This window comes from Amia ocellicauda, chromosome 17 (assembly GCF_036373705.1).
Source record: "Amia ocellicauda isolate fAmiCal2 chromosome 17, fAmiCal2.hap1, whole genome shotgun sequence".
Lineage (NCBI taxonomy): Eukaryota > Metazoa > Chordata > Actinopteri > Amiiformes > Amiidae > Amia > Amia ocellicauda.
In genome coordinates, this window is record NC_089866.1 from 512,074 (window position 1) to 537,242 (window position 25,169).

At 50.3% G+C, this 25,169-nt stretch overlaps 2 protein-coding genes across 2 annotated transcripts; both read left to right on the plus strand.

The window, feature by feature from the left end:
* The first annotated feature begins 142 nt into the window (after nucleotides 1–142).
* On the plus strand, nucleotides 143–9,188 carry eif3ba (eukaryotic translation initiation factor 3, subunit Ba). Its single transcript, XM_066690342.1, has 19 exons — nucleotides 143–361; nucleotides 1,328–1,520; nucleotides 2,014–2,133; nucleotides 2,515–2,572; nucleotides 3,073–3,201; nucleotides 3,315–3,472; nucleotides 3,597–3,728; nucleotides 3,976–4,042; nucleotides 4,209–4,255; nucleotides 4,381–4,591; nucleotides 5,141–5,213; nucleotides 7,191–7,313; nucleotides 7,401–7,479; nucleotides 7,654–7,792; nucleotides 8,110–8,235; nucleotides 8,385–8,462; nucleotides 8,587–8,695; nucleotides 8,823–8,937; nucleotides 9,154–9,188. The coding sequence occupies exons 1-18, from the start codon at nucleotides 259–261 to the stop codon at nucleotides 8,924–8,926; spliced, it is 2,049 nt and encodes a 682-aa protein (XP_066546439.1). The 5' UTR covers nucleotides 143–258; the 3' UTR covers nucleotides 8,927–8,937; nucleotides 9,154–9,188.
* A 2,157-nt stretch (nucleotides 9,189–11,345) lies between these two features.
* Nucleotides 11,346–24,239, plus strand: LOC136712998 (kinesin-like protein KIF19). The gene is made up of 20 exons (XM_066689885.1): nucleotides 11,346–12,071; nucleotides 13,458–13,538; nucleotides 14,941–15,051; nucleotides 15,141–15,228; nucleotides 15,309–15,445; nucleotides 15,707–15,832; nucleotides 16,043–16,237; nucleotides 17,009–17,161; nucleotides 18,926–19,048; nucleotides 19,183–19,342; nucleotides 19,519–19,693; nucleotides 19,879–20,074; nucleotides 20,176–20,446; nucleotides 20,617–20,738; nucleotides 20,954–21,114; nucleotides 21,419–21,500; nucleotides 21,789–22,154; nucleotides 22,344–22,509; nucleotides 22,834–22,941; nucleotides 23,115–24,239. The coding sequence occupies exons 1-20, from the start codon at nucleotides 12,030–12,032 to the stop codon at nucleotides 23,255–23,257; spliced, it is 3,006 nt and encodes a 1,001-aa protein (XP_066545982.1). The 5' UTR covers nucleotides 11,346–12,029; the 3' UTR covers nucleotides 23,258–24,239.
* The last annotated feature ends 930 nt before the right edge of the window (nucleotides 24,240–25,169 follow it).

Consider the following 25,169-nt stretch of genomic DNA (forward strand, 5'->3'; position numbering starts at 1 on the left):
TATATTGTCAGGTGTATTATATATTCATTTGTAATAACCAGAATCCGTTATCTGACAAATAATGCAGGTTAATAAAGTTGCACAAAAACGCCCACTGAAGCCCGTCACCCCCGCGTCACGCAGAGGTCGGGTCCTTTGGCAGCGGAGAGTCCGACGCCGGGAGCCGCGCACATGGCCTGCTAGCCCGAGCCGCGCACGGAGCTCACGTTCAGCTGCCCGGACCACTTTCCAGCGGAAAACGCACTCACACTCTTTTAAATGCGGGAGACGGAAAACATGGCGGCCGAAGCCGAGTTCGAAGACGGCGAAGAGCCCTCGTTCAGCGACCCGGAGGACTTCGTGGATGACATCAGCGACTCGGGTAAGCGGGAGTAGGAAAGGCGCCGGCTTGGGTCGCGGCCTGTGCGAGTCACTCGCCCGTGGACACGGTGTCCATGCAGAGCCCAGCCCGGGCCTGCCGTCTGGGGGGAACAAACCGCCAGTGTTTATACATCAGCCGGTTCATATTTGAACAAGCGCTTTAGTGCGTCCATTGCGGCTGGTATCGGCCCTGCTTTCCCCGGCCGCAGACCCCCAGAGGCTCCGCAGGCATGATGGGAGTGAGTGCGTGACGCGGACGCAGCTCGTTACATTGTTGCACTCTGTGTGTGGCGTGCGGTGCTGCGAGTTCATGTCCAGTGGATACAGTGTGGCCGTGACAAAGGCCCGCCGCACAGGGCCCGCAATGGCGCCCGAGTCCCGTCTTTCCTGATGGACTCGAGTCTCCGCAGGGCGCACGATGCCTGTTCATCTGTCTGCTGAAGCGTCTTCCGCCTCTGCGGGCTTTGTGATCCGTGTGTTGCAGATCTGCTGTGATGGTTCAGTGTCTCTCCACCTGAGAACTGAAGCACCTTCTCATTCATTAGAAGATGGTCAATCCATTCAGGTGTGATGGTTCTAAAACATGACAAGCTGTCGCCCATGTCATTCATGCCCTGTGTTAGAGGCACAGTACATTGACGTTGTGCCTCCTGGAGGTTTGTGCTCAGAGCTGATGCTGTCATGAGCACACCTGTACTGAACTCAGTGAGCCCTGCACACCCGTCTCTCAACATTTTACTTTCTATTAATCCGGGCAGTGGCGACCCGACTGCTGCTTCAGTTCTCAGACCCTGCAGTGTGTCCACCTGGTAGTGCTGTGTTGTAACAGCTGTGTGACTCAGTGAGAGGAGCTGGTCTGGTCTGGTGTGTTGGTTGAGGCCCCCAGTCACGGCTGGCTGATGGTCCGATGCCGCGTCTGTGCCGCCGTGTGATTGTTTTTTTTGCCCTGTCTCTGCCCCCCCACCAGAGCTGCTGGGCGACATCCTGAGGGAGCAGCCACTGGAGGCCGACGGCATCGACTCGGTCATCGTGGTCGATAATGTTCCCCAGGTGGGACCTGAGCGCCTGGAGAAGCTGAAGAATGTCATCCACAAGATCTTCTCCAAGTTTGGCAAGATCACCAATGAGTTTTACCCAGAAGCCGACGGGAAGACGAAGGGGTCAGTATGTTCCTCTTGTATCTCCTCTTAAAATAAACGAATACCTGGGAACATGCAGTGTACTTGGGCTACTCTTAGCAGATGTGTTTGAATAGAGTTGTTTTCATCTGAAGGACTGGCATTGTTGGCCTTCCTTTATGTGTCTGCATGGTTTATTGTTAGTGTTAAGGGAAGTTAAGCAGTGGTATTATTATTTTTTTAATAATAATAATATTATAACAAGGTGCACAATGCGGCACACAATGAAAGCAGCTAATGGTGTAATACTGACCGGTGTTTCCTACACTCCTGTAGGTATTGAAATGAATAAAGATGCTTTCAATGATCTATTCTCTGTAATCCGACAGTCGTATCAATGCATTCGACTTCAGATACAGGGGGGAAGTGCCCTTAGCTTGGCTTCCTCACCATGTTGAACCCCCGAAGGGTGAGAAGCACACCAAAGTGCCCCCTCCTGTGCGTGACTGTGTCGCTGTGTTCCTGCCCCCTCCAGGTACATCTTCCTGGAGTATGGCTCGCCCACCCACGCGCTGGAAGCTGTGAAAAACGCGGACGGGTACAAACTGGACAAGCAGCACACCTTCCGGGTCAACATCTTCACCGACTTTGACAAGTGAGCACCTTGACCTGTACATCTTCTCGTCTGGGCTGTGAACTGTGTGTGTGTGTGTGGCTCTAAGCCAGTGGTGCTCAATTGTCTCTCTGAGAGCTCAGCTGGAACAAAAACAATGACTTAATTTAAGTAATTTGATTACATTTGAATCTTTAAATCGTGTAACTGATAAAAAGTTGGTTCCTTAATAAGATCATAATTTCCTTACACAATTTTATGCTTAACATCAAACCCCTACTGTTTAAAAATAATTAAAAGGCTCTGATTTAGGAAATTACTTAAATTAAGGTTTCAATTAAGTAATTGACAGTATGTGCCTTGAAAGGAATTGTACCCTTAAAAAAAAAAAAACTAATAAAGGTTTATCTTTCTCTAATGTAGGTACATGACTATCAGTGATGAATGGGAAACTCCTGAGAAACAGCCGTTCAAAGACTTCGTAAGTGTTTTGTCCCTGATTTGTGTTTAATGGAAAGGCTGACTGCATGTAAACTCCCTCCCTTCTAATAAAAATGATACATTATCACTGAGACGGCATCGGGCCCTTGGGTGCCCATTAATCAGCGCAGACTGAACTAGAGCACGCTCTGGGTGTCGTCCTTGATGCACGCACTGAGGATGCTGTGCTGTGGCGGTAATGATGTCGGCGGGGCCTGGCGCCGTTGTCCTGTGAATGCCGGGGACTCTGGTAATTCCCTGGCGGCGCAGTAGATGGCACTGCAGGGTAACGGTAGCTGCTGAGAGTTTCATGCGGTTTCTTGCTCAACATTAGAGATACTGCTATAGACGTAACGGACTATAAGGGTGATGTGGCAGAGGAGACTTTCCCTTCAGATCTGTAAGGAAATTTCAATCAGCCAATTAAATAAATAAAAAAAAGATCTCCTGGGCTGTGAAACAGTTGCTGCTGTTTTCTGATGAGCGTTTCTCCTCTTGCAGGGGAATCTGCGGCACTGGCTAGAGGACTCAGACTGCCGCGACCAGTACAGCGTGATCTTCGAGTCGGGGGAGAGGACGGGCATCTTCGCTAATGATGCCAAGGAAGCCATCACAGTCGAGGAGAGAGCGGTAAGCGCCTCGGTCCTCCTGGGACCTCCTTGGTGGTTTCGTCCAGGAGAAATAAATCGCTTGCTTGCCCGGCCCTCTGAAATGAAAATCGTTCCGTCTTGTCTTGTCCGCAGCGCTGGACAGAAACCTACGTGCGCTGGTCCCCCAGAGGAACCTACCTGGCCACCTTCCACCAGCGGGGCATTGCCCTGTGGGGAGGGGAGAAGTTCAAGCAGATCCAGAGGTTCAGCCACCAGGGAGTCCAGCTCATCGACTTCTCTCCGTGTGAAAGGTATGCAGCCCGGTCTCCGAGCACAGAGAGGGGCTGAGACCATGTGAAGTAGACAAACGATAAATGTGTGGGGCACTGTGGGGGGATTACGTGTGCAGCGGTGACATCGCTCTCTCGTCATCAGGTACCTGGTGACCTTCAGTCCCCTGATGGACACGAAGGATGACCCCCAGGCCATCATCATCTGGGACGTCCTGACCGGGCAGAAGAAGAGAGGCTTCCACTGCGAGAGCTCTGCCCACTGGCCCATCTTCAAGTGAGTGGGGGGCTACAGGCAGAGGGGCTGCGTCCCTATGACTCTTATTATGGATCTCCTAGCAGACCTCTTATCCAGGGCGGTGTAGAGTTTACATTAGACATTTCAAAACATGACACAGTGCAGAGATCCACTCTGTACGAAATATAGAGCAGACATTCTAGACCAGTGGGCTCTACTGCCCTCCGTCACATGGGTAAGCCCTCTGAACCTCGCCCTGTTGTGTAAATGAACTGATCTCCTCCAGGTGGAGCCACGACGGGAAGTTCTTCGCCAGGATGACTCAAGACACCCTCAGCATCTACGAGACACCAGTAAGACCCTCTAATGGAACATTTAAGCACCGAGTGACTGTTTTAAATACCTGGGAGTATTAACAGCCCCAGCGACACAATTTGTGTATTCAAACTGACTGGACAAAGCATTTTTCTTGTTTATTTATATGTACAGTGTGAAGTAATTGCTTTTTCTCTTTCTTAGTCAATGGGGTTGTTGGACAAGAAGAGTTTGAAAATCGGTGGAATAAAGTAAGTGTGCGTTTAATTCCAGTCTGTGTGTTTAGTCTGTCTTGTGACTTTGCCTCCGTCGTCTTTGTGTGGGAAGTGGTCGGCGTGGCCCCGAGTTTAAACTTGACCCGCTCTGTCTGTTTCAGGGACTTCTCCTGGTCTCCGGGGGACAACATCATCGCCTTCTGGGTCCCCGAGGACAAGGACATTCCCGCCCGTGTCACGCTGATGCAGCTGCCATCCAGGCAGGAGATCAGGGTTCGAAACCTGTTCAACGTTGTGGACTGTAAGCTGCACTGGCAGAAGAATGGAGACTACCTGTGCGTCAAGGTGGACAGGACTCCCAAAGGGACGCAGGTGAGGTGATCGGCCCAGGTGGTGCCAACGGGTGATAGGCAGCATTGTGGAGTAGTGGTTAGGGCTCTGGACTCATAACTGGAATGTTCAAATCCCAGGTGGGGCAGTGCTGTTGTACCCTTGAGCAAGGTACTTCACTTAGATTGCTCCAGTAAAATGCCCAGCTGTATAAATGGGTACAAATGTAAGTCGCCCTGGATAAGAGCGTCTGCTAAATGACAAATAATGTAATGTAATGATAGAAACTCAGATGTTGAATGAAAGTGGGATGAAACCTTCCTGTTTGGGTGGGACTGTGTGGAGAAGTGACCTGGAGGGAGGCACTGAATGCTGGGCGCATCCTGAGGAGAGTTGGAGTGACTTATACAAACGGTTGTTAGTGTTTTTACCTGCTGGGACAACAGTGTGTGTTTGTCGTTTGCTGCTTGTAAACACAATGTGTTATTGTTGTGCAGTATGAAATTAATGTAAGTTTTGCCTTTTTGGTGAAACGGTCCTCTGGGCTCAGTGCAGCCTCTCACATGCGTTTTGGTTTTTCGGATGTTGCAGGGTGTCGTGACCAACTTTGAAATTTTCCGAATGAGGGAAAAGCAGGTACCGGTGGACGTGGTAGAAATGAAAGGTGAGTTTGTGTGTCTGTGCATGCGTGACTCGCAGGTGTGTGGGTACAGGTGTGTGTGGGTACGAGCATGACTTGAACCTGATCCAAGTCTTCAAAATCATGAAAGGCATCGACCACATCAAACCAGAGGAGCTTTTCCAGATCAGCAGGGACACACGCACCCGGGACACAAATGGAAATTGGGCTTCAAGGCATTAAAGACAGAAAACAGGAGACACTTCTTCACACAGAGAGGCGTCACAATCTGAACAAACTCCCCAGCGATGTGGCTGAAGAGACAATGTGGGGACATTCAAAAACAGACTGGATAGGATCCTTGATCACTTAGTTATTAATGGACACCAAACGAGCACGATGGGGCGAATGGGCTCCTCTCGATTGGACACTGTCTCATGTTAACCGAGATGAACAGTGTTCCTGTACATCACCAACCAGCTGCACTCCTCTACTGCTCCCCCACACTGAGTGGCACAGGACAAGAGTGTGGACGCCTCCTATCCATTGATGTTAGTTATTAACAGTAGAAGCGCCGACGTTTCAAACTACCTACAAGCGCCAAAGCCAGTCATTGTAACCGATGGCTCTTTAACAGCTGCAATATGATTGCATATGATTCCATTGTATAAAACTCAGACGTTTTATTCATGAATATCAAATTCAACATAGCACAAATGTATTTAAATTTAAATATGATCATCAAACATTTCATATTATTGCTATAAATAACAAAGCACTTTTTTCTAAATGCACACACTGATGTCAAAACATGAATAACTATATCGCCTACAATAAGCAAAAAGCTCAAAAACTGCATACAATAAGGGAATGAAAAGTATAAAGGTAAATATTGGAATAATGCTCAAAAGCAATATTTTATAGTTCAAAAATAACTTGCATTTATCAAAACATAATTGTACGCTAAAGTAAACATGTCAACTTTGTTTTCAACATACAGTGCTTGTATTCACTGTCGCTTTGTATTTCAAGAAACTATTTACTATATATTTAGCCTGCATACCTGAGAGCTCAGGACAGTCACACGGGACACGTTTCTACACTTTCCCTGCATGAGCTCGTACCTCACACTGCATTTTGACAGCCTCTCCAGGTGACACTTTTACTCAACGAAAATATAGCATCGCAATAAATGCTCCTCCGCTGATAATGTCTGTGTATCATTATGTTGGTGGATGTGCTGCGCTATTGCTCTCTGTACTGCAGTAGCATCGCGTATTGATCAGTGGAGTAAAAGCACTCGGTGCCATTTGGACCTGCGTTTCATTCGCAGTGTTTTCACAGCACTGGCACAAACCCACAAATGATCTGTCATTGCCAGTATCACTGATGCCCCTGAATCAGTCATGTTCATATACACGGCATGTCCAAAACAAGCTCTCTTCATCTCTGTTTCCAATCCATGTTTATTTGCGGTAATCCCTGTATCCACTCAATCTGACTACAGTTGTAAGAAAACGCCTGTAATGCTGTACAATGCGTGTGTGTTTCAAGCACATGAAAGACAGGTAGAGATCGCCACTGGAGCGCCAGACTGACTATTGTAAAGGGCGGGCAGGTTATGTGTTATATTTGTTATTTTGTATTTAAATGACCAGTCAAAATTACGCAATTTTGGCTATTCTAGGTAAATGTGTTTATAACTTATTTTCGTGTTTATGCAGTTAAAACGCTGTAGACATGTTTAATACAAATATTTAGGAAAAGTCATGAACGGGTATGCGCAGTGTATTTTGGAACACACAGTAATTCAAATTTTAATAACCAGATTGGTCAAATTGACCGGCTCGGCGCTTCTAGTGTTAATGGACACCAAACGAGCACGATGGGGTGAATGGGCTCCTCTCAATTGGACACTTTGTTCTGATGTGCGTGCAGGTCTGTGTGCCTGACTCGCAGGTGTTTGTACAGGTTCGTGTGCGTGTGGGGCAAGTTTGTGTGACCGCTGTGTCTGTCTTGCAGAGGGCATCATTGCCTTCGCCTGGGAGCCCAACGGCAGCAAGTTCGCCGTGCTGCACGGCGAGTCTCCGCGGATCAACGCCTCCTTCTACCACGTGAAGAACAACGGCAAGATCGAGCTGATCAGTAAGTGCCCCCCCATCGATACATAAGGTTTTAATAATTCTGTCCGTTTCTGTGCTAACGCTAGTGATTTGTTGTGTATCTCTGTAGAGATGTTTGACAAGCAGCAGGCAAACAGCATCTTCTGGAGTCCGCAGGGCCAATTCCTGGTGTTGGCAGGACTGAGGAGGTGAGTATTAATCCTAACGTCCGTATTGGCTGACCTGAAACAGTCTCCTGTGTTGTGTGGTTTGAGGCCGATCGTAACAGAATTACGAGCAGGACTTCGGTCTTGGACACGTGGCTGTTGTGGTCTGTGTGTGAGTGTTTCTCTCTTTGCTGTGCTGACGGTTCATTCTCTCAGCATGAACGGCGCGCTGGCCTTCGTGGACACGTCCGACTGCACCATGATGAATATCGCGGAGCACTACATGGCCTCAGACGTGGAGTGGGATCCCACCGGGCGATACGTCGTCACTTCGGTGTCCTGGTGGAGCCACAAGGCAAGGGACAGTCCTCCTTCCCTCAGAGCGCCGCATGGATGGGCCGGGGAGCTGTAAACGCACGCACGCACGCACGCACGCACGCACGCACGCTCTGTGACGCTCAAACAGTTACTGAGGAGCTGCTGTGGTCTGTATACATCTCAGTGTAGATGTTTATTAATTCCCGTAATGGTTTGATTCAGGAATCATTCCTTCAGTCTGTCCATCACGGCCGCACGCGCTGAACTAATGGGGCGAAGAGCTTCAGTCGATGTGTGTTCTGCTGGACTGTGCATCCCGTGTCAGTGTGTGACCAGACCTGTCTCTGTCTCCAGGTGGACAATGCATTCTGGCTGTGGACCTTCCAGGGACGCCTCCTCCAGAAGAACAACAAGGACCGCTTCTGTCAGCTGCTGTGGAGGCCGCGTCCCCCCACCCTGCTCAGCCAGGACCAGATCAAAGTGAGTCCGGACCCCAGAGTGTTTCAGGCCCGTCTGTGCCTTCGTTAGCACACCATGGAGAAGTGGCTTCTCTCAACCAGTAGCTGTGTGGCAGCAATCTGGAGTCTGAACATCCCAATATAACTCCTGACATCTTGATTTAATTGCAGCTCATCAAAAAGGACCTGAAGAAGTACTCCAAGATCTTTGAGCAGAAGGACCGTCTGAGTCAGTCCAAGGCCTCCAAGGTGAGAGAACCTTTAATCCAATCAAACCTGCTTCGTTGGTTCATCCTCCATCGGTGGTCTTCTTGGGAGAAGCCCTTGAGGCGTGTGACCTGCTTTCTAACCCATCGCTCACTTCCTCCTTCAGGAACTGGTGGACAAGAGACGCACCATGATGGACGACTATCGTAAATACCGGGAGACGGCCATGCAGGTGTACCAGGAGCAGAGACCCCTGCGCCTGGAACTCAGAGGAGGTAAAACCGCGGCTTCAGTGGGAACTCCTGTGCCTTGTTCTGTTCTGGAGATTGGACATGCAGAGACACGAACACGTGTAACCTCGACGTGGTGTGTCCCCCACGCTGACATGTCTGTGTGTTTCAGGTGTGGACACAGACGAGCTGGACAGTAACGTCGAGGACTGGGAGGAGGAGACCATTGAGTTTTTCGTCACTGAAGAAATTATCCCCCTCGGAGATCTGGCGTAATCCCGTAGCAGGTGAGTCCGACGGGATTGTTGTCCGTGTTGGGATTAGTGGTGAATGAGACCTTCCAGGCGATGCGATAAAGGACTCTGTGAAAGAAAGTGCTGGATGGACACGAGTTTCATTCCCAGATTGGACACCGTGTTCCCAGTTTTCTTTAGTTTGATTTATTCGTGCATGTCTTTCAGAATTGGTTACTCTCTTGTTGATTTGGTGTTTTATTTTTGCAGCTTTTCCATCGTTGAAGAGGAGCTCAGTTGTTCAAGGAAAAACATCTGGATTTTGATTCAATTGCTCTGAGGAAATTAAATGCCCCAGCTCTCTGTGACATCATTAGAGTGCCTTTAATATTGGTCACTGCAGTGGGAGACAGCGCTCCTGTACTTTGCTTTTTTGGCACCTATTCCAGTTCTAGTAACTCTTCTCCAGTTATAACATCCCACCGGTGCTCCTGTTGATTCGCTTGTCCCCCGTTTCTGCTCACGGCAGAGTTTTAAAGATTTTGTGCTCCGATTGGGAGGCACAATGCCCTTATTTACCAAGAACTGTTTTTACATCTGCGAAAGGAAGGAAAGGTGTTTTGTACCGGAGACTCCCAGGAGACGACGAAGGGTTCGTGTGAATGTTAGTGTGCTGAAGCAGCACTACAGTGGGCTGTATCCTCCTCCATTCAGATTACCTGATATTAAATGTGCTACAGGGAATAATAAAGTATCACGAAAAAAACTCTGGGCTTATGTGTGTTTGATTTAAGTTGTGTGCAGGTGTAACCACGGAGGGACATGTTGATGAGATAAAAACATCATCACTTGGGTGAAGGAAGCTGGAGAAAGTGATGGATCTCTTGCGATCAGTCTTTTTAACATTTTTATTTTTACTACACATACTTTACTATACATACTTTACATCAGACTATGGAGTCCCCTGTAATATCCCTGCAGAATTACTGGCTTTCGCTGCTGGGGTCTTGTTTCTAGATCCTGACCCCCCTAGTGCCTTGTGTCCCCTGCATAGGTGGATCCATATTCGTGACGTGGCGGTGTTTTCTGAACCGGCAACACCCCAAAAACTCGTTTTCCCACAATCCCCTGCGAGCCGCTTCCGCTGCGCTGAGGCGTCCTTGTTTCCAGGGCAGCGCGGCTCTGCTCCCGAAAACCCCGCAGACCTGCGTGCGGCGCCTCGGTGCGTTTAAACCCCGCAGACCTGCGTGCGGCGCCTCGGTGCGTTTAAACCCCGCAGACCTGCGTGCGGCGCCTCGGTGCGTTTAAACCCCGCAGACCTGCGTGCGGCGCCTCTGTCGGCGGTGTCTTGACTAAAAGATCATTCGCTTCCTGATTCTACTGACCTTAAAAACTGGATCCGCAAAGACCTCCGTCAGCAGCGCTTTAACAGTTGAAAGCGCAGTTCCGTGGGTCCCGCACCGAGCCGGTAAGAGTGTCCGTGTCTGTTTGTGCAGCAGCCGGCCGAGCAGTGGCGCGTCCCCGGTGCGGACGGGTCCAAAGAGGCCGCCTCCCCATGTGTGGTGGAGGTTTAATGAGGTTTAATTAGTGGTTTAATTGGGTCTAGTCTACGTGTTTACTCTTGAAGGTGTGAAATCAGCTGTAATGTCGTCACTGTAACCACCATGACTGCAGCTTTGTTGACTAACATTGAAAACTTAGTGGGGCCACAGCAGGGAGGCGAGGAGTGAAGAGCTGACAGCCACAGACACACACACACACACACACACACACACCCCAGACAGACAGACAGACACACACACACACACACCCCAGACAGACAGACAGACAGACACACACACACACACACACACACACACACACCCCAGACAGACAGACACACACACACACACACACACACACCCCAGACAGACAGACAGACACACACACACACACACACACCCCAGACAGACAGACAGACACACACACACACACACCCCAGACAGACAGACAGACACACACACACACCCCAGACAGACAGACAGACAGACACACACACACACACACCCCAGACAGACAGACACACACACACACACACACCCCAGACAGACAGACAGACACACACACACACACACACACACCCCAGACAGACAGACAGACACACACACACACACACACACACACCCCAGACAGACAGACACACACACACACACACACACCCCAGACAGACAGACACACACACACACACACACACCCACACACACACCCCAGACAGACAGACAGACACACACACACACACACACACACACACACCCCAGACAGACAGACACACACCCCAGACAGACAGACACACACACACACACACACCCCAGACAGACAGACACACACACACACACACACACCCCAGACAGACAGACACACACACACCCCAGACAGACAGACACACACACACACACACCCACCCACACACCCCAGACAGACAGACAGACACACACACACACACACACACACACACCCCAGACAGACAGACACACACACACACACACCCCAGACAGACACACACACACACACACACACACACACCCCAGACAGACACACACACACACACACACACCCCAGACAGACACACACACCCCAGACAGACAGACACACACACACACACACACACACCCCAGACAGACAGACACACACACACACACCCCAGACAGACACACACACACACACACACACACCCCAGACAGACACACACACACACACACACACGCACACACCCCAGACAGACACACACACACCCCAGACAGACAGACACACACACACACACACCCCAGACAGACAGATACACACACACACGCACACACACCCCAGACAGACACTCACACAGACACACACACACACCCCAGACAGACACTCACACAGACACACACACACACCCCAGACAGACACACACACACCCACACCCCAGACAGACACACACACACCCACACACACCCACACCCCAGACAGACGAGCTGACACACACCCGCGGACCCCCACTCCCACACGGCTGCACAGAGACCCCGGTCTTATTATGAAGCAGGAAGACTGGCTGCGCCGGACACAATAAAGCCTGTTCAGATGCTCACGTAGTCGTATGGATTGAGACAAAAGTGTGAACGTGAGAAGAAAACATGAAAACGCTGGCCGGAGAGTCCAAGGACCAGCAGCTCATGGTAAGATGTTAATGCTGGACAGCGGTGACCTACAGAAGCTACCTGTCCTAACATTATTATCTTATTATTATTATTATTATGATGATGATGATGATTGAAAACACATCTTGCGTCATCAGTGACGCTTTACAGTTACATAAGGTGAACATGACCTTATACTCTTCAACCAGCTGTGTGACTTACTCAATTAAAAAAAAGTGTATTTACTGTATTACATGTTTTGAAATACATAAAGTAATCTACATAATAGTAAAGTAATATTTTCAACGGGTGATACGAACCCTGCCTGATCACTTTTTTTTACCCCCAATAGTTTTTAAGCAACAGTTATTACACAACAGTGTAATAAGGTTTGTTCCAGTGTTGCTGCTGCCACCTCTCCAGCCACGTGACGCAGGGGTTCCCACCCTGGTCCTGCAGCAGCCCCTACCCTGCTGGTTTCTGTTACACTTGAGCTCTCAATTAGTTATTTGAACCCTTAATTGAAGAATTGTGCTTGATCAAACTGTTAAGAAGATGTTTCAGTAGTAAGATAAGTTCCTCATACAGTTGTATACTTAACTAACCTCCCCTAGTGTTTATAATTAGTAAAAGGCTCTGATTTATGAAATCATGAGTTAAATTGAAGTAACTGTGAGCTCAGATGGGACAGGGGAGGCTCCTCCGGGAGCAGGGCTGGGAACTGCTGATATAAAGTCTTCAGGGAATTCTGTCACAAAGCGAAGAATGGAGGAAATATTATTTTTTTCCTTCGTGTTTTTATTACCATCAAACAACTGAGGCATAAAAATAATTGGCACACCGATTACATTTCTAATGCATGCATCTGTATCTGTCTCTCATGTGCACAGATATAAAGTTCTGGTGAGGCAAGTGATTGGTGTTATGTGTGTTTTTGGCATTTTCACGTTTTGTTGTTTCAGAGAGGAGTGTTAATGTTTGGGCACAATATAGTCTCTGCTTCATGTTCCCCAAGGGATAAATAATGTTTACTTAAGTTTCAGTTTCCCAAGTGAAAAAACATTGAATCTAGCTAATCAGAGAAGCATCCTTTATGAAGTCTGTCTCGAGACTTCCATCATGTGGACGTGTTGTTCTGTATGCAGTCGTCTGCTCCGTCACAGGCCTTGCAGCAGCGCAGCGCAGGTCTGTCATTGTGTAGCTCCCATGTGAGTGACTTACTTACAGAGCGAGTCCTGGATACCAATTTGTTTAACAATGGAGGTAAAAGAACCAGTCTGGCAAACAAAAGGTCACGCGTTACTACACACACACATACTTTTCTTAAGGCTTTGAAGCCCCGTAATATGTATTCAGAGTTACTGGCTGTCCCTCCTGTGGTCCCGCTCCTAGCCTGACCCCCGTTGCCTCGTGTCCCCGGCACAGGTGGCGATCCGTATCCGACCCATCAGTGATGCCGAGGTGGAAGAGGGTGCTACGGTCGTGGCCCACAAGGTGGATGATCAGGTAGGCCGATGTGCGGGAGTACGGGGAATGAGAGGGAGTTCTAACGACTTGTGCTGTGGGGCGTGTAGTTTGTGTTTGTGGGGCGTGTTGTTTGTGTCTGGGGGGAGTGATATTGGTGCCGGGGATTTGTGTTCCCCAGTCTAGCATTCCCTAAACTCCGCAGCCGCAGGAAGGGCTGGCGCCAAACCTCCCGAGTGCTTTTACAGCAGGAAGAGCTCCCCTTGTTATTGAGGAGGACAATTTAATATCAGCGCCACTAACGTCCTGCGTTCCTCTGACCGCCGGCACATTCCCGGCCGCATGGGTGACCAGTGGCAGCTGAACTTTCTCTTAATGGAGGAAATGCAGATCAAGTGGGGGGAAAGGAAAGTGCTTAAGACTGGCTAAGGAAGCTGATTGGATCCGGGGATTGAGATCATGAGGTCTTGCTGTTTTTAATTAGTTGCACCTCAGATGCGAGTTGACTCTCGGCCAAACAGTGTTGAGTCAAACAGGGTCAGCCTTACTGTTGCGTCTCTAACAGTGTGTAGACGGGTCGTGTTGACAGCTGGTCTGCGTCATATTCCGAGGTGCAGTAGAGCGATAGATTGCAGCATTGATCAATAATCTCCAGAACACAACGTCATTGAAGGAGTGTTGAGATGGACCGAATCTTTATCTTCTCATCCTTCACTGTCTTTACAATTGTGATCTCCACAGCCATCGTACAGGAGACGCAAGGAGGGAGTCTCAGTCGCTGACGCACTGTTAATCGCAACACACAGCTGCATCCCTCGTGCATCCCTGCAAGGCTGCCAGTGTATCGTTTTCAGGTCCTCCATGTACTTTCAATGGTAAAAAAAACAAGCTAATTTAGCAGCCTGAGAATCAGAAATTGCACATGAACCAATCTGAGCTCATGAAAGGGGTTTATTTGATAGTTCTTCTATTTGAAGCCCTTCGGCACCGCTCGGACCCGCTCTGTGCTGCTGGCCTGCATTCTCCGGTTCGGTGTGGCTCTTGTGTGTAAGAGCTCTCAGTGGGAGGCTGCCTTTGTGGTTTATGTGCTTTATCTTAAGCTTTGTCTCAATCTGTCTCAATCCCAATTAATGAATGGGGGCTTTGTGTTGTTAGCTACCTGTCTGTGCCCAGCGCTGCAGCAGAGCCTGGCAAGAAGACCGATTCAATTGCAAATGAAGGTATTACATAGATTGAAAATTAGAGACACAGAGGAATTAGTATTTGTAAGCCATTTAGCAGATGCATCTAGCCAATGTAACTCATGTGTTTTTTCTAATGCCAACATACGATGATCATGACATCGCACAGGGTAACGTCAGTCTGAACACGGTCATCCGCACATTGAGGCGGTCAGGGCAGCCCGGTGCCGTGACTCCTGTGCCCTTGTGTTTCCTGCGTGTAGATGGTGGTTCTGATGGACCCCTGCGAGGATCCTGTTGACATCCTGAGAGCGAACCGATCCAGAGAGAAGACCTTCATGTTCGATTTTGCGTTCAACTACACGGCGTCGCAGGTAACATGCCCAGCTCCGCCCCCCCGGCTTCAGTAGGGGTCCGTCTTTCATGTGTCACTAACTATATCGGTTTATATGTCACTCTCCAGGAGGATGTGTATGTCGGCACCACCCGGAGCCTGATAGAAGGAGTGATCTCGGGGTACAACGCCACGGTGTTCGCCTATGGGCCGACAGGTATGGATAAGAGACCGGGGTTGGGGTGGGGGTCTGGAGTTCGAGTTGGGGTCCTCAGACGCCATCCTCTCCCTCCTCAGGAGCCGGAAAAACCTTTACAATGCTGGGGACAGACGCCCAGCCAGGGATCTACATCCGCACCTTAAACGATCTGTTCCGGGCCATCGCGGAGGGCAGTGAGGAGATGGACTACAGTGTCTACCTGTCCTACCTGGAGGTGAAGCCCGCAGCCGGGCCTGCTCCTGCACCGTGCCTGTCCTGGAGTCCTGGCGCACAGTATCGTAACTGCTGCACTGTGTTTTATAGTTGACTTGTTGTGTAGCGTTGATTACACTCTCTGTGCAGTGCTCTGTGACAGAAGTGAGTAATCATTTCAGACACAGTGCAGTGATTCTCCTCTGCCAGGTGACCCTAATTTAGCCAGATGGGGGGGCCCGGTCCCATGCTGACAGCCTGCCTGTGTGATATTTCCCCGCAGATTTACAATGAAATGATTCGCGACCTGCTGAACCCAGACTCCGGCTTCCTGGAGCTACGGGAAGATGCCAAGGGTGAAATTCAGATCACGGGCATCACCGAGTTCTCCACCAACAACGCACAGGAGGTAATGGTCTCACCAGGCTGGTACAGGGGGCGGAGTCTGTACCAGGGGAGGAGTCTGTGGGAACATTAAACAAGGGCAAGTGTGTGTGTGTTTGTATTTGTTTGTGTGTGTGTGTGTGTGTGTGTGTGTTTGTATTTGTGTGTGTGTGAGAGAGTCTGAGCTCTCAGGCTATACTGACTTGGGCGCCTCACTGTGTGTCGTGGTTGGTAGATCATGCAGCTCCTGACCAGAGGCAATAGGCAGCGAACCCAGGAGCCCACGGCTGCCAACAGGACGTCCTCGCGCTCCCACGCCGTGCTGCAGGTCCGGGTGAGGCAGCAGCGCCGCCTGCGGGGGCTGAGCGAGGAGGTGCGTGTGGGCAAGCTGTTCATGATCGACCTGGCCGGCACCGAGAGGGCCTCACAGGTGAGCCGGGCAGAGAGAGAGCGCACAGCTCAAATAGATGACCCTGCTGTTCGGTGTGGAACAGAGTGAACCCTGCCGTCATATTAAGAACACAGAACATCAGAAGAACATAAGAAAGTGTCCAATCGAGAGGAGCCCATTCGCCCCATGGTGCTCGTTTGGTGTCCATTAATAACTCAGTGATCAAGGATCCTGTCCAGTCTGTTTTTGAATGTTCCCAAATTGTCTCTTCAGCCACATCGCTGGGGAGTTTGTTCAGATTGTGACGCCTCTCTGTGTGAAGAAGTGTCTCCTGTTTTCCATCTTGAATGCCTTGAAGCCCAATTTCCATTTGTGTCCCCGGGTGCGTGTGTCCCTGCGTGTTCCAGGGTGAAAAGGTTCAGTTCCTCAGTCTCTCAGTAGGACATTCCCTTCAGACCTGGAATAAGTCTGGTTGCTCTCCTCTGAACTGCCTCTAGAGCAGCGATATCTTTCTTGAAGTGTGGAGCCCAGAACTGTCCACAGTATCCAGATGAGCTCTAACTAGTGCATTGTACAGTCTGAACATCACTGCCCTTGTTCTCAATTCTACACTTTTGACAATATACCCTAACATCCTGTTTGCCTTTTTTATTGCTTTCCCTCATTGTTTGAATGGGGAAAGTGGGGAGTCCACATAGACTCTTCGCCCCCCCCATCCCCGTGAGGCACAGCGGTGGTCCAGGAGAGCCTTCTGGCTTAGAAAGCCCTGAAGAAACATAGTTCACCCCACGTGTCGCTCTCCCTCTGCAGACCCTGAACCGAGGGAAGAGGATGAAAGAAGGGGCCCATATCAACCGCTCCCTCCTGGCCCTGGGCAACTGCATCAACGCCCTGAGCGACCGGGCCGGGAACAGGCCGCACTTCGTCAACTACCGGGACAGCAAGCTGACCCGCCTGCTGAAGGTGAGAGCAGTGTGTGTGTGTGTGTGTGTCTCTATGACCCCGTTCACACTTATTAGGCCGGTCCTGGGCCGCCTCAAATTTAGTCCAGCTTTTTTTTTGAGATCCCGTTCACACTTGCACTTTTAGGAGGCCTAAGTGTGTCACATATGCGGCCGAAAAGGCGGCCTAAATGAAATGCATGCCGGGAATTAAACAAATCTGCTCAAACAAACCAGTGACGCAGGACATTAGCTCTGCTTACAGGTGAATGCCATGTATTTATAATCACAACTTATTAATATTGATGTATATAGGCTATTGATCAGTTCTATATTTTCTTTGGAAGTAATCTTAACCCTTTGCAGCTGAAGCTTTCTAATATAATTACAAATGTGCTGTTCAATGGGGAATCAAATGAATATATTTCCCTTTTCATCTTCAGTTCTGCAAGTCTAAAAGTGCTGTTATACAATCCACCCGAAAGCAAAGCACATTTAGTAGGACATCTACATTAACTCACAATAAATCGTATGCATTAGTATGCAATCGTCTGCATCGAAAGAAGCCTCTGTGATGCGTCTATAGTTTTATCAGACAGCAGCGCTGTGCACTTCCTTCGGTTTATCTTCCATCCATGTTGTTAACAGCGCTTTAATTTCTGCATCGTCCCAGCTGTTTCCTCCAACGCCGGCATTTGTGATCGTACTGCTCAGCTCAATATAATCGCATTTCGGATTGCATAGTAAACAGCTGGTCTCATTTTAAAATGCATTGATTTGAATGGAAACCTGCTTTGGTGAAATGTATACAGTTTTAATGCAAAATTCGGATAAGTGAATAAAGTTACTTGGTCCTTTCATGATTTCACAATGCAATTTTCACATGTAAAATGCATAGTTAAATTTCTGACTTCAATCATACTTAGTACAAGAAAAAAACAATAGCAAGTTTACCAGCTACACACTTTTATTTTAATCGACCGAGTAGTTTGAACTGTTTACATTATAACTCATTACTTAGCCTAGACTTTTTAAATATATATAAAGATATATATGAGCTAGCGAAATGTAACAGTACATTTAAGGCTATGGATCGATATGACATTCAAACAATTCAGAGACAATACTCTGTGTCCTGCAGCGGTGCAGCTGTGTCGGTGCCCGTGCTTAATCTGGGTTTACTCTGTGTTTACTGTGTTTATTCTACGGGATGAAGCGGCGTCTCTGGGGGCAGGGCTTGAGTTAAATCACACGCTGACGCTTTCCACCAGCCCAGGGCCCAGCACGTTCATATTCACATTTAGGTCTCCTTTAGGCCGCCTCAAAAGATTTAGGCCAGGTCAAAAAGAGGGACTAGTTTTGACCCGGCCCAGGGCCGCCTTAAATCTTTGACCCCGTTCCACATTTGAGTTAAGGCGGCCCTGGGCCGGCCTAAATCTCAAATGTGAACAGGTCAAAGTGTGGGTATGTGTCTCTCTGTGTGTCGGTGTGGGTGTGAGTTTGTCTGTGTGTGTATGAGTGTGGGTGGGTGTGTCTATGTGTGTGTGTGTGGGCGTGGGTGTGTGCGTCAGTATGGGTGTGTCTCGGTGTGGGTGGGTGTGTGCGTCAATGTGAGTGTGGGCGTGGGTGGTGAGGGCGGCTCTGTCCCCTGCAGTCCTGTCGGGGGTGTGAGCTCATCATCACTTCTTAAAGAAAGGCATTTAAACCGTTAATCCCCAGTGTCCTTGAATGTGGACTAGGAGACGATTCTTCTCTGTATTTCATCCCAGCACTGATTTCTCTCCAGGACTCTCTGGGAGGGAACAGCAGGACGGTCATGATTGCTCACATAAGCCCCGCCAGCATGAACTTCGAGGAATCCAGGACCACTCTGATCTACGCAGACCGGGCCAAGAACATCAGGACCAAGGTGAGGAGCTAGCGCCGCTGTGAACACAAGCGTGGAGCCAGTAAAGCCACACCGGCCGGCTAAAAGAGATCTGTATCGCAGGAAAAAAGAAAGTCGTGTGTGTGTGTTCACGCCTCTGTCCCCTGTCCATCCAGGTGAAGCGCAACCTGCTCAGAGTGACCTTCCACATGACGCAGTACTCGAGCATCGTGGCCGAGCTACGCAGGGAGATCGAGCGGCTGCAGGCCAAGGTGCAGGACCGGGGCTCGGAGCACCGGAGGGCGGGAGAGAAGGCCGACATCCGCGAGGTCAGAGGTCAGTGTGCCCCGCTGCACAGACAGATGGACAGAGATAGCACTGGAGAGATAGAAACAGCAGACAGACAGATAGAGATCAGGAAGGAAGTGCAGTCAAACCAGCACTTCATTCCACTAGCGTCCCGAGCTCCTCAAACACCCCGGTTTCGATCTCTCGTCTCTGTCCCCCCCCAGCCGAGGTGCAGCAGCTCTCGGCACAGTACAGCCGGGGGGAGGTGAGCCGGCTGCGGGAACAACTGGTCAGCGCCTTCCGGGAGCAGATGGAGATCCGCCGCAGCCTGGTGGAGCTGGAGAACTCGAGCATGGAGCTGCACATTGACACGTCGCGCCGCCTGCTCACCATCGCGGAGTGAGTGACCGCCCCGCACCCCCACCCCCGAGTCTGTGCCCGCCCCACACCCCCTCAACAGCAGCGCCAAGGCCAAGTCTTGGTTTAACTCTGGTGCCGTCGTGCTGCTGTGGGACGGATCACCTCTCTGTGAGGGTCCCACTCAGCCACGAGAAGACCCTGACATGTGTTTTCCTCTCATCCAGCTGGGAACGGGAAAAGGCACGGTGTGCCCGGAAATGGCAGGAGGAGAGGAACACCGAGAAGAGGGACAGAGGCAAGGAGGAGGAGAGGGAGAGCGGGAGCGAGGAGACGGCGGCGCCGGAGCCCCCCGAGGTGACGGCGGCGCGGGAGGAGATTGGCACACTGCTGGCAGAGCAGAGGAGGACAACAGCGCTGAAGGTGGGGACTGATGATGAGTGGAAGGTGACCGTTGTGTCATCTCGGTCCGAGCCTCACTGCCTCTCTCTCTCTCTGTCTCTCTCTCTTACTCTTTCTCTCAGGCGGAGCTGGAGGACCGGCTGGCCGGCATGCGGCTGAAATCGTCGAAGGTTGAGGAGCTGCTGCCGCGGCGCATGGCCAGCGAGGAACAGCGCGAGGTCCTCACCCTGCTGTGCCGCGTCCACGAGCTGGAGGTGGAGAACAGCGAGCTGCAGGCCTCGCTGCTAGGCCGGGACACGCGCCGGCGGCACCAGGACTCAGTGCTTCAGCACTACGAGCAGCAGAGGGCGCTGTGCCCCGAGATCATCGAGCAGCAGAGGGCGCTGATCGCCGGTACGGCCACGTCCCTCACACAGTCCTGTTTCCTGGTGGGGAGCGTCTCTGTCTTCATCACTGGTCCTGTGTGGGAAGCCAATTAAAACTAAACGTGAACACAGAAACACAGCTGTTTTGCTGTTGTTGTTGTTATTAAATAACTGCAGTGTATGTGTTTGTGTTGTCAGAGCACAACATCCCCATCCCAGAGCGCCTGCAGGAGTTGTACGCACTGTACCTGCACGAGCTGGAGGAGGGCAGCCTGGAGCAGCTGCTGGCACTACACAACATCAGCACTGTGGGGCTGCAGGTACTGCGCTGTTTATATACGTGTGTGTGTGCGTGTGTCTGTGTCTGTGTCTGTGTGTGTGTGTGTGTGTGTGTGGTGCAGGGGGGACACAGAGAGCCAGGGGACAGAGCTGGGACTGGGGACCCCCTACTGACCAGCCCTTTAACCCCAGACCCCCCGGACCCACTGGGCTCATCTGGGGCAGTAACGCAGCTCTCCTCGTCTTCTGTGTGCAGGACTGGCTGATCCTCTCGGTGGCCAAACAGCTGAATCTGGGGGATTTGCTCACTGATCTGGACCAGGAAGAGCTGAGCCCGAGGACAGAACTGCGGCAGGACAGGAAGCCCTACCCACAGGAGCCGCCGCTCCTTCCTGCCCTCGTCGGGGGACCCGAGGGGTGCGCTGGAGGGGGAGGGTTTGTTTCAGTCAATTCACTGAGTGGCCACCAGGATTAATGCCTTACAGCTTAAAACTATCTTATTATTATACTGTAATACTATTATTATTATTATTATTATAAACAGTAGTTAATTGACTTTTGGTAACTAGTGTGAAATTAACAAAAATCCACTTTGAATCCATAAAGAAATGCGTGTTCCTCTCTGGATTATGACATCATTTACAGGCAGAGAAGTTTGTCGTTTCTGTGCCGCCTGTGCACTCGGCTATAATAACGGTGCTTTCTGTTTGGCTGCTCTCAGTGACGCCTACCAGGGGCTCAGATCTGGCTCCAAACCTCAGCCGAGGAGAAGAATGGCCATCCCCCTCCCTCCGCTGATCCAGGTGACTGCTCTCTCGCTTGCTTTATTGTGAAGCGGTGAAGCTGAATACACAACTGCAGTGTGTCTGCTCTTAAGCTCAGCTTTGTGTACAGAGGTCAGCTGAGCGTGAAGGTAGAGGCACGGTGCGAGACAGGTCAGAGAGTAGGCTCACCTGGGCAGAGACACGATACTGAGGAGGAGGAGTTAGAGCCAAAACCACGATATTTACAGTCCTTTTCAAATGTGTTTACAGAGAATTGACCGTAATAACATCAGATTGATTTGAATCTTGTGTGTATGTCTTTGCCAGGCGAGGCCCGGCGCGCCCGGCACCGAAAGCCTGCGGGAGATCGCCACGGGCACCAAGAGCATCGCGGTCATCGCTGCCGAGCGCCGCTCCCGCCTGCAGGCCGTGCAGCCCCACCCGCCCGGCCCGGCTCACGCCCCGGAGAGGAGCCTGGAGGAGGGCGAGAGGGCGGCTTCAGAGCCCCGCCGGGCCCCGGGCTCCAGCTCGGAGAGCCTGGCTGCGGCCGCGCCGGACAAGAGGGTCTCGCTTCACGCCCCAGCCGGCTCCTACCCCCGTGCCAAGAGAGACCCCCGGAGAGTGGACAGGCGGGATGACAAGCTGCGCGATCACAAGAGGCGCTCCCGCTCCTTCGAGGCGAGCGGCCAGCGGGTAGGGCAGCACTCCGGCGCCAGTGTGCGCGGCTAAGGGGTCTGTCATGAGGAAGCGATCCACTGTAGACCCCCCCCCCACTGACCCAAACCCCCTGCGCACGCAGAATGACCCTGATTGACTGTGAGTGGCAGCAGGGCTGTGCTCTCGACACACACTAACACACACGGGGTCTTCTCTCGATCACAGAAACCCAAGAGCAGCTCCTTCAGGAACGAGGATGTGGGCAGCGTGTCCGACAGCAGGCTGCTCCGCCCGACCCAAAACTCTAACCATCTCTTCCTGCTGAAGAACTTTGGGACCCCCCCCACCCCCCCCGCGGCCAGGATCAAGTACCCTGTCTCCCACCACACAGGCAAGGGGCCGCAGTCTGCAGGGCCACGCTGACACCGCAGCGCAGATATAGAATGTACATAATACATCCTGAAACCGATCGATCAGTTCTGAAGAACTGTCCTCAGGATTTGAGTTTCCTTTCATGTGCTCATTTGTGCTGCACTCTGCTGTGTGTTGTCTGTTTGCTACACACCTTTGAGACCTCCTTGTCCAGTGAGAGAAGCCCGGCACAGAGGCCTCAATAACAACCCTGCATCTAGCAGCATCGTTATGTAGTAAAACAATCTAGTTAATGAGTTAAACAGGTGAACGAATGAGTAATGATGTCTGCTTCCTTGTTCAGGCGAGAGTCGGCTGCAGGAGCTGGAGATGCGCGGCACACCGCCCAGCACGGTGCACCAGAGGCACGCCGAGGGCCGCAGGGGGCAGGTCCTGCACAAGCGCGTCAGGGGTGCGTATCTCCGGGGCGAGACCCCCGTCTCAGAGAACGCGTGTGTCAGAGAAAGTACTCCCACTGCATGCGTGAATTTCCCCCTTTTTCTCCACTTCTCTGTATCTTCTGTGTTTCCTTTCGAAACGGATGAAAGTGTGGCTGACAGGTGACCCAACGTTTCCACCGTTCAGGGCCGGCAGCGGCAGCGGGCACAAGCCAGCTCCTCCGGCAGCCCGGCACCTCCAAGAGAGCCGCCTACGCCAGCACCAGGCGCAGGGCAGCCACAGACAACGGCGCCGGACAGGAGCTCCGGGCCAAGAAGGGATTGGACTGAGAGGGATGGTCCGGAACCTCCATCCCAAATAACATCTAAATCAGATCGGTCTGGCGATGACGCCTCTGGTACGAAGGGCCTCTGTCAGAGGGACGGCATTGGTTTAATGTCGCTCTCACCAGACTGACACAGCTCTGGTGAATAAGACCGAGCCCGTCTGCGCACCGGCGCTGGAGGGACAGGTCCGTTCGACCGCAATTTGTACCGAGTCTCTGATAAACAATAATGAATTATTTCAGAGCTAAATGAGGTGACACTGCGGAGAAGTCCAGGCAGACAGAGATGATCCACTGGTTTCCTTCTGATCCTCGTTATTCTTTCAGCCTCTGCTCTGTGATATTTAGTCTAACATGAACAGATATTTGTCGTTGTGTTGAAGAACCCTCAGCTGCCTGATCTGAATGACCTGAACTGGGATTTTTTATGTTTAAAGACATGTTAGCCTTGTGTGTCCAGCAGTGAAGACAGTTCACTGTGTGCCATTGCTGCCTGATGGCCTGGACTCTCACGCTTTACTCTCCGTGTCATTTTGTTAACAATCAATTTAAATATTGACCGTCTCCATATTTAAATTCTCACAAAAAATGTATTTTCTTCTTAAAATCACTTTAATGAAAGGCAGACTGCTATAGAGCACAATGTTACACGAGTTGCTTTATGATATAGATTGATCTATATATTTTATAGTGACTGAAAATATTTTAAGGACTACAATTTGATACAAAATGTCTTGTTAATGTGGAAACAAAAAGCACTTCAGTTAAACCCTGGTTTAGCGTGCAATGGTGGGAACTGTAAGCAGCTGTGAGAGTTCGATGGTATTGAACTTAAGGCCTAAAGCGTGCAGCTTTTCATGCATTTAATAAAACTGCTGCTAACAATTGATGGATTATTATTTAACCAGGAAAGAGGGAGGGGTTTTATCTTCATATGAGATCAAATGTACTTAGAGAATTTTTAATATGAAGAATAAACACCAGTGCGATTGTGCGGATTTTGTGATCACATTACTATATAGATATTACTTTATTATGACTTGATTTCTTAGCACACACCCTTATCCAGGGTGACTTACGATTGCCATAAGATATCACATTAGACACTGTGTGCGGAGGGCCGCTCGGAGGACAGCAGGACGTCTCAGATCTGTGCTGAACATGGATCTGCGCTCTTGAGAGGAAGTGCTGTTTAATCTCCACTATAGAAAAGCATGTCACGCCAACTCTGTGCTTCAAAATTATGGATAACAATTTCATACATAATTAATTTGACTAATTATTCCCGACTACTTCCTGGACACAAACAGTGTCTAATGAATCCGTCACTCTGTAGGACTGTTCATGATTAAATTAGTGCAGGAGCCAGAGCACCGAGAGATTGTTATTTACGGTGTAGCATCGTGGCACAGTTTCTAATGACCTCATCCCCAAAAAGACATCTAGTACCTAAACAACAGAACAGGAACAAGACAGACAACATTGGATAGTGAGATAACTTTAAAAATAAATCTTTGGAAGCGTGTGCACTATAAATAATGTTTTTGTGTTATTAAACCCCCGCTCGAAGTAAATATTCAAACAGCAGCATCATTTAATTTCCGCTTCAGCCTGACGCAGAAATGTGACCATTCAAGAATCCGTGGCGTTAAACCACGCCCACTCCCCGACGTCACTGGTCCCGCTACATGCAGAAGTGTGACGACACGGTGGCCTCTCGCCCCCTAATTAATCAATTACAGGACCCCCCACCACCACCGTCACTTACATTAAACACTTTGTTTCACAAATGTTGACGTCTTCATGAGTATTACACTATTAGCACATATCAAAAATAAAGTGAAATCGTGAGAGGTGTGACGTCTATAATCATGGACACATGCAGAGCACTAATGTGTGGATCTGTTGGCCTTGTT